Source organism: Eurypyga helias, unplaced genomic scaffold (genome assembly GCF_000690775.1).
Source record: "Eurypyga helias isolate BGI_N326 unplaced genomic scaffold, ASM69077v1 scaffold10287, whole genome shotgun sequence".
Lineage (NCBI taxonomy): Eukaryota > Metazoa > Chordata > Aves > Eurypygiformes > Eurypygidae > Eurypyga > Eurypyga helias.
Genome location: NW_010259927.1, coordinates 9,855 through 19,028, shown reverse-complemented (window position 1 = coordinate 19,028; position 9,174 = coordinate 9,855). Strand labels below are relative to the sequence as shown.

General features: G+C 35.5%; 1 protein-coding gene across 1 annotated transcript; it reads right to left on the bottom strand.

Moving 5' to 3' along the window:
* Positions 1–1,723: 1,723 nt before the first annotated feature.
* On the bottom strand, positions 1,724–8,130 carry TMEM244 (transmembrane protein 244). The gene is made up of 5 exons (XM_010154841.1): positions 8,072–8,130; positions 7,446–7,519; positions 4,975–5,100; positions 2,687–2,731; positions 1,724–1,818 (listed from the first exon to the last, which is right to left on the bottom strand). Exons 1-5 carry the CDS (start codon positions 8,128–8,130, stop codon positions 1,724–1,726), a joined length of 399 nt encoding a protein of 132 aa, XP_010153143.1.
* Between the last annotated feature and the right edge of the window lie 1,044 nt (positions 8,131–9,174).

The following is a 9,174-nucleotide window of genomic DNA, read 5'->3' as shown; positions in this document are numbered from 1 at the left end:
AAATAGAAAAGCCAAGTTAAAAATGTCAAGACTGGGCAACAGAGCTACAACAAGCTGCAGTTGGGCTGACACACAGAAGAAAATCCTGTCAGGTTAAAAATAGAAACTTGTTCCACCCGTGGATTAACTTTATATATAATCCACTCATGTTCTGTCACATGGCACACTACCTACACACACAATCTGTGTGAGGATGAGGACAGAGGTATGGATTTACATTAGACAGTACTTCCTTCCCAGCAATTTTTATAGTTGTGAACTGAAATAGATCTGGAATAAACGTGCAAATGTTTTTCAAACACGTAATACCTGTCTCTTATCTGCACACTAATATTTATGGCGATACAGATCCATCAAACTAAAAACGGTCCATGGTTCAGAGGAGTGATCACCGCGGGTCAGTTAATTCACCCTCTGGAATTATCTCTGCTGACTTCAGTACATGACATATTACGCTGAACAACTTATAAAGTCTAAGTCTTTTCAATGCTATGGATTTACATACCTGGTTTGTCTCTAAAATGGCTGACACATCTACCGTTCATGAGAGACAAACTCATTCTGTAGGGAGCCTTCTGAAACATACTTCTCACTGTACATGTACTTTCAGTACTGACAATTGAAAATTGTAAAACTGGCAATAAATTTTAAGATGTTTGATTAGATAAACAGGGGACAGACTCTGCAAAATCATCATCTGTTGAGTAAGATTAAGGCAAATGCAACATTTAGCACTCCTGTGCAAGCAGCAATCCGGTCTTGCTCTTCTAAGCTGACCACAGTAGAAATCCAATCACTAGTACCGTATTTAAGATGAAGTCGCCTTCTAGCAATTTTCCTGTTACAACTTTGTTATGGTTAAAGAGATAAAGAGTTACTTGAAGCCACTACTGTGGGTTTTTTTGGTTTTTTTTTTTTTTAATTACCACTACCCATAGACTTGCACTTTGGCGTTGGCCACATGCAGCTGGGGCACAGAGAAAGGGACATGTGAAAAAGTGGCTGTCAGTAGCATTTGCCTTTCCTCATTCCAGCACAGCCAGACCATAAATGGATCATTGGCGAAAGAGAGAATAGCCTGAAGCTACTGTAGAAAACATTTGTCTGCAGCATCCCAGGAAGTGAGGGAGTCAGCCAAACATGGGAGACTGTACGTCTGCCTCCTCCTGTCTTGGGCAGCTTCTAGGTGAGAGATTTAAGAAGGAAAGAGGTGCAGAGCTATGTGCTGTTTATGGATTCTTCTTTGCCAGGGGTTTGCCAGTAAACACTGCTTTAAACCTACAGTGATTTATGCCAGACAGGGTGACTTCAAAGTTTTGCCCCTTCTGAGAGGTCAGACTCCAGCCTAAATTAGAGCCAGCATTTCATAAAATCCAGTAGATAACAAGCACCCTGAAAACATTAAAATCAAATCTGTTTTTTCCTTGTAGGATTTTGCAAGTGTGTTGCATCATTGCTCTTAACCTCTTTATGGTTTATTTGTTTTTAGAAAAAAGACAGTGTATCTCATTATTTGCTTAATGGTAGATATACATACAAAAGCTAAAAGTGGTTACATACAACAGCTAAAAGTGATGATATTGACATTGCAAACAAATACTAGATACAAGAGGTTTGGTAAGCTAAATATTAGCCTTACAGTTAGACAGTTGCTAACTTTCTTTTAATTATGTTGTCAACAAAACCATAGAATTCATAAAAAGGCAATTTCTAATGTTCTTTTTCAAAAATCGTCTAGATTCGGGTGAATGAAGTTGTCTTTGAACAAGCAGTATGCCAAAATCTGTCCTCCACAAATCATTGAAATTACTCCAGATCCTGAAAGAAAACATATGACTGTTTTATGTTATTTTTTACACTGGAATACAAATGTTATGATAAAACTTTAAACAGACATTCTTTTTATCTTCAATTTTTAAAAAATGGCCTGTCTACTTCAACATTTTGCCCAAGGCTTTAACCACCTACAAAGATACCATCCCCAGCAGCTGCTGATACTGATGCAGGACAGGGAATTTATTTGCCTGTCCCCATCATTTATGAATTTACTGCAGCTGTCGATCCTTGTTATCCATCATATAAGAAAGAAGAACAGAAGCCAGTCCTTTTCCCTTAACTATTTTCCAAAATAATATTTTCTAGCACAAAGCTGTGCTTTTAATTTTACAGAAAATTAAACATTCAGAGTGTAGGTTTGCCATTCACTCCAAAGAAATGTGATGACTGGGATTTATCTTATCTATTGTAAGTACTTCTTCATAGTGCTTATAAAAATTGCTTCTGAAGGTGCCTGTTACTTTTGATTGATTATAAAGGGTATCAAGGAAGACCAGTTTGGCCAACTGTCTTTTTGACACCCGATTTAAGTGGGATAGTTTGATTAGTCAGGACTTACTCATGGTTTATTTCAAGAATGCGTGCTTATCTGCTGTTTGTTAGCAAGATTAACATAAACTGAGTACATTCTGGTCTTAAAACAGAAGATTGTTTTCAAGTAAGGCAAATGTTAGCCCCGCATTACTTGTCTGTGTCATTAAAAGAAATACAAATGAAAAGCATCTATCTCTTCTTTAAATGTTGACAATTCTCAAATCAGTGAGACATCAGATATTTAATAGAAACAATTCATACTGTAAATACTCATTTTCTACACAGATTCTAATAATTTAAATCTTTAAGAATGTACCTAATGCCAGCCACCAGTGTAACATCAGGGGGAATTCAGACATAACTGCAAGAAGAAGAAAAGAGAAACATAGATTTTAAACAATAAGGGTGGCGACATGCAAACTTTACGTTATGTTATCAAAGGCCTTCTTAGTGATATTTCATAAATTATATACTTAAATGCAATTTAGATTGGACATCAGGAAGAAATTCTTCACAGTGAGTGAAGGTGGTGAAGCACTGGAACAGGTTGCCCAGGGAATCTGTAGAGGTCCCATCCCTGGCCATCTTCAAGGCCAGGCTGGATGAGGCTTTGAGCAACCTGGTCTAGTGGAAGGTGTCCCTGCCCATGGCAGGGGCGTTGGAACTAGATGGTCTTTAAGGTCCCTTCCAACCCAAACCATTCTGTGATTCTATGATTTTATAGATTATTAGCAGTGATGAATTGGCGCAAATTTTCTCTGTATTTTTCTTGTGTAGATAGTCCTAATAACAGTGTTAAATACACTCTTCATATTACTAAATATTACAAAAATATCAAAGAAGATTTTTTTAAACACAAAAATAAAGAGTAAGTGGATGCAGCAATTGTATATATTTTTTTAAAATGTGTTTAAATTGTGAATATGTATAACCACTGGATGCAGCAATTGTATATTTTTTTAAAATGTGTTTAAATTGTGAATATGTATAACCACAGTCTTCAAGGTCCCTTCCAGCCCAAGCCATTCTATGATTCTACTTTACATTTATTGAAATTGCAAACACGTATTTAGGTCCTGATCATTCAGCTACTTGGCATACCATTAAACTTAGCCTGGTAAGCAATCCTGGAAGGCAAGTCTTAAACCTAGTAAGTGTGTGCTAAACGGAAGTCTTAGACTCTGCGGACGCAATGCCTTTTTTATTACTTACCTGTACACAGTTTAGCACAACAGAGACACAGATCCCCTGGTAGAGTGACTGCATATTGCTGCAATCCAAATAAATTAAGCTGCCTGACATTTTCTGTTTAATGGGTGATGCAGTGCATGAAAGACAGGCTGGGTCTGCACATCACAAGTTAGCACTATAGCACAGCATGTGCTCTCCTGTGTCAGGCACTTGCCTCAGGCAAGCTGACCCACATGCACACTGTATGATCAGTGTGCAGGGCCATTATATGACCCAATATTCCCCCCAAAAACAAAGCTCACAGGGCTGTAGAGGTGGAAAGGTGAGCTGGGAGGCACACTGCATATGGTGGCAGCTCAGAGTCGGCCAGAGGAGATTTGGTTGGCCATCTGAAAGAAACAATAACAAATCTGGGGTTGTTTGGATATCAAAATGCCTCACTGACTATAATGACAGAGGATACCTTCCTGTATAAATTCTATACAAAGCAGGTTTTGTTACAGTTTTTGAAAATTCTTTGATTTAAATACAGAAGTTATTCATAAGGTGTAACAGTAGTTTAAATTCCAGGAAATCAAATTCAGTAGATGAGAAATTACGCTTATTTTTTTAAGATGAAGTCTCTGTTGATCTATGGCTTAAATCGTCATGGGAACTGGGGAATCCCCATCTGTATGAAGTGCTAAATGACAAATGAGCAAAGCACTGGAAGACAGAAGATGACTTATAGAGTAGGGAGGGAGTCCTAATTTGTCAGTGCTACTTTTCCCATTCCTAAAATCTAGAATAAAAATACTAAGCTTGTTGCTATAGGAGAAAAGAAATCGAACCAGCAAAAAGTGATGGTGAGTCTCATTTACAGCAGCCAGCTCTTTTCTTGCATTTGAAGGGAAGAGTTTGCTGGGGGGGAAAGGGGTGATGCTTCGACAGTAAAATGCTTTATTTTCTTCAATGAAATTCAGTTCAAATGATCTAACTGTAAACCTTTGAATTGGCTTTGCTGAAGCAAACCTCATTTTTACTCTGAACTAGAGCTGAAGTGTTAATGAGTACATCGTAAAGTGTCAGGACATGGACAACTATTAATTTCTGAGTTTAGAGAAAAACACACTTCCCAGATTCTGAAACTGTATCTAGGCTGGATCTGTTTGATAATAACTGCCAGATTACAAACTAGAACTCCAAATCTTTTATAAGAGCATTGTATTTAAAAATTTTGCAACAAAACCGCAACTGAGTTTTAAATGGCAGTGTATACATGCAGGAGTCAAATGGATGGACATTTGGCATATATTTTTATTTAGTTTTAAGGAAAAATGATAAAGTTAGTCCAGTAATACAGTAGATGAATCACAGTTGATTGGTCCTTCAGTTTGTGATACTACGCATATATTTAGCAGTAAACCTACTTACCAACTGACGTTATGATGATATGAATAATTGTAACTGTTACAGCATAATCCCAAACCCATTCTTCCACAACCAGGGCAAACAGCAGACCACAAACGAAGAAAGTTATTTCCAATGATATCACAAGAACTACAAATGAAAACAGGATACACCAAATACAGTTTTGAAAGGCTTTTTCCTCATATTCAAAATAATAGCAATACAAAGTTAAAACGTCTGAGATAGTTATGCAGATTATGTTTTACAAGATCAAATATTACAGCGAAGTTTTCATAATAAACTTAATTTCTGATTTTGCCATGGCTCATCCTGATTTACCTATAGACTTTGAAATTTTATATATTTTACATAAAAACATGAGGATTAACAGGATTATGGCCAGTTCATATAGCCTGGAGGAGAAATGGTGTGGTAAATGTCACATGGGGACCATCCACACACTTTGCAGTGGATGCCAAATAGATTTGGTTGATACTGACATTGATCAATTTTTCCCCATCCAAAGCAGCATTGTGTGGTTAAGAGAGTATGTTTAGTAAGGAACTTCATAGCTTTCTGCCTGCCCACTTCATTGCATCAAATATATATATAAAAATATGTGTATGTGTGAATATATCCAATTTAAAGAAAAGCCGTGCAAGGGGAAACCTGTTACTGCAGTTAAAGGGATGAAAAATAATCACTTTTAGGGCAAAGTTTGACTTTGTGTTTGGTGGCTACCTGGGACAGCAGGGGCTGAATAGCAAATGCCTGATGCCTCTTCTACCTGTAGTACTAGGTTCCCATATAACAGGACAGAACGGTGCATTTGTAAGTCATATAATTTTCCATCTAAGTGCATTTTGTTCTTCTTTTTAAGTACACAGGCATACAAAGTCACCCTTTTAATACATTTTTTTGTTTTGTTACTATTGCAGTAACGTAATACCCAAGATTACTGTAACTGAGAGTTGACACCATCATTATTTTTTCACTGTATTTAATTTATAAATTTGCCAGCATTTTGTGATTTTCAATTTTAATATTTTCTTTATAAAGTCAATTTGCTCCTACCACATTACAGATCTTTCACCAGCAGTTTAAAAATATGTAAAAAGTAAGAAAACTGGAAAACATGTAGTTAGAAAAATAGGAAATAATACTTCAAAAATGTTAATTTTTGACAATGCATTTTATGATTTTTAGTTTATTATACTTTATGATGATAGTATCCCTTTAGATTTTACCAATAATTTTATAAATTAGAAGGTATGCTTAGTGTAGACAGATGTAGACTTTTTTTACGGGCTGGGCCACTAATTATAGGTGAGTTCTGAGCTGACTTCCATTTTTACTTTAAGGTTATCTTTTAAAGACATAATTTTGTTTTTAACAGGCGTGAGTGAGAGACTTGAGTAAACTAATTCTCATTTGCAACATCATTCAGAGACCTTCATCCTGACTCTGTGCCCATAGACTTTAAACAGATCCAGTTCTGTTTTGCTACTCCATGTAATTTCATTGGGTGGACAGAGAGGAGGTTGAACTACTGACCAGTTGCGTGATGGAGTTGCTGTCTTTGGCATATAAACATGCTGAATCAAACTAGCTGATATAATTTGGGGGGAAAAAAATCATATTGAGATACAGTAATTACATTAGAGTCCTGAAAAATAATTCTAATGGAATATGATTTAATTTTCTTTTCCATTGCTACAACTGAAGTGTTATTTTTTTTAATCTGAAATCAGTATTGACACTGTACAAATACCCATGCATTTTTGACACTTTTTAACCTGATGAACTAACCAATTTACTTCTGAGCTTTACTTAATTTAATGACAGATGGTGCAGCTTGCCTCTGTAAAACAGATTACAAATCTGGCAAAATTTCATGTATGCACGTATTTTTTTAGGAATGGCAGTTTAGACAGAAGAATATATTTTAAAAGCTTCAGACAAAAATGCAGAAATTTGTATGAGGATATATAAGGATATGTTTAGGGATTGAGCTACAATCAAACCCTGAAATTTTAATGCACACTGCATTCAGGCATTACCTAAGTAAGATTTCCATTAGTTGAATGTTGACCTGTTATTCAGGTCTGGATCCAATATGGTTAATAAGAAATTTGCTGCAGTATGAAAATTAAATTTAACAACTTTATGGAGGAACTTCACAGAGATTAGGTAATTGTTCTGCAGTGAAAATGAAGCATCCAGTCAAAGCTACATGTTTTCTTCAGATGATGCGAGATCAGAAGAACAAATGAAGGAAAAGCACAATGATCACTTGAATGGTAAGTAGCAATACAGAAATGAGAAGTGCAGGGACGATGAAGATTGATCTAAATGCAGTGTAGTTGAAACACAGAAATCATTGGTATTACTAAAACAGCTTTAAAGTACTGACCAGAAGGAAGACAAGTTTACATCCAGATACAAACTATTTCTTTGGCTGGGAAAAAAGAAAGAAAGAAACAAATTTCAGTTACCTAAATAATATGGGTTAATCCATGAGGGATTTGTCTTAAAATCAAAAGGTTCCAAGCCATCCAACGTTTTAATCCTGTGGAAATAGAAAGGATAAATTTAACCAGAACTTTTCAATAAAGTCTTGGTAATTATATGACACATTCTTGGTGTTTTTAAATACAATTTCAACTAGAATACTCTGGGCTTTTACAAGGTCTCTATGTTCCATTGCATGTTGTGGTCTTGCACTTGCACACAGTGCCCATGATTTCTACTTTTATTAAGACATATCTGTCACTATACATACTAATCAACTTCCTAAGGGAGTATAATTTGTCTTTTTTTAATTACTGTAAAATCTTTCTTTTCCTTTTTTAATCTCATCTTTGCTCTTACGTTCATTTATTTACGTGGTGCGTGTGTAAGGAAGTAGATCAGAACTAACATCTTGTCTTAGTTTTGAGACTGTGTTTGCCAATTTGAATGAAGTTTCAGGTACAATTCAACTGAATTTGAAAAAGGTGTTCACAGGATAACTGGGACTGAATGCATCTAGTCTGATTGCCTCCTCTACAGGGTCATAGCTCTACCCATTGTAACACTTGCAGTATGCTGTCGTATTAGTGCAAAGGCAAGGAAATCTTACTTGAATACTGCCAAGCACACGGATAGGACCACATAGTACACAGTGTAGAAAACCACCATGCATATCAACAGGTTCACCAGAACAACCTGCAGAAGGGAAAAAGACAGTAAAACCTAATGCCATGTTTACATTAGCAATTGTTAGAAAATAATTCCAGTTTTCTATCAATCATAATGTGAAAAAAACCCAAAAATTATAAAACAAAATATTTAGACAGAATTTTTGCAATTGCCAATGACATAAAAGTTGTTGAAAACTTTTTGGTACATTTCAGCTCCTGATGTGTGGTTTATAATGCCTGGTTCTTTTTTTTTTATCATATATTATTGTATATCAACTATTTATTGAATTTATAAGTGTTCAGAGGATGAGGCACACATTTTGTGACTGTTATCATGCAGGAGACTTAGAATCACAGAGCAGTTTGGGTTGGAAGGGACCTTAAAGCCCTTGTGAATTAATTCTAAACAAATTCCAACTCTAAATTGAAAACATAGTTTAAAATATGTTTCATAAAGAAACCAGTCTTATGATCAAATACTATATCTTTAAGAAACAAGAAACACTATATTCAGAATTATACAAAAAATATATGTTTTCTAAGATACCTTGGTATTGTTACTTCTTTCATTCCATTTCAGGGTCTTAATTTCTAAACTGAAATTTCAAAAGCAGTGCAGCCAGAGAAAAACCTGTTAGCTTTGACCTGATAAAGTTCATAAAATGCCTTGAGATCCTTTCAAGCAAACGTATTTCTGATCATATACCTCTCATCTTCTAAGCTGGCTTCCTGAATTATGCAGACCTAGGACTTGTATTCATTCCTACAGCTATAATGTAAAATTATGTTTTGAAGGTTAATATGTTTTGGTAATAGTAAAAGTCTTCCTAATGCAGAACACTTTAATTTCTGTTTTTCTATGATGATATAATGACATTCAAGATGTTTATTTGGGCTTGTTTTTTTTTTTTAAAGGGAAACATAAGACATCAGGACTAGACATCTCTATGCATCAAACTTGAACAACTGCTTTGGCAATGTTGTGTGCTTGCTTCAGAACATGAAACTGAAGATGTTAACTACAGTCAGTACAGTGATCAAT

Bases quoted from the DNA above. Each gene is read 5' to 3' on its own strand.
- TMEM244 (XM_010154841.1), bottom strand. From the start codon at position 8,130: ATGGTGGTTTTCTACACTGTGTACTATGTGGTCCTATCCGTGTGCTTG. The intron at 7,520-8,071 runs GTAAGATTTCCT...CTATTTCCACAG, and splicing joins GTGTGCTTGGCAGTATTCAA to GATTAAAACGTTGGATGGCT. The intron at 2,732-4,974 runs GTAAGTAGGTTT...TTCTTCTTGCAG, and splicing joins TATCATCATAACGTCAGTTG to TTATGTCTGAATTCCCCCTG.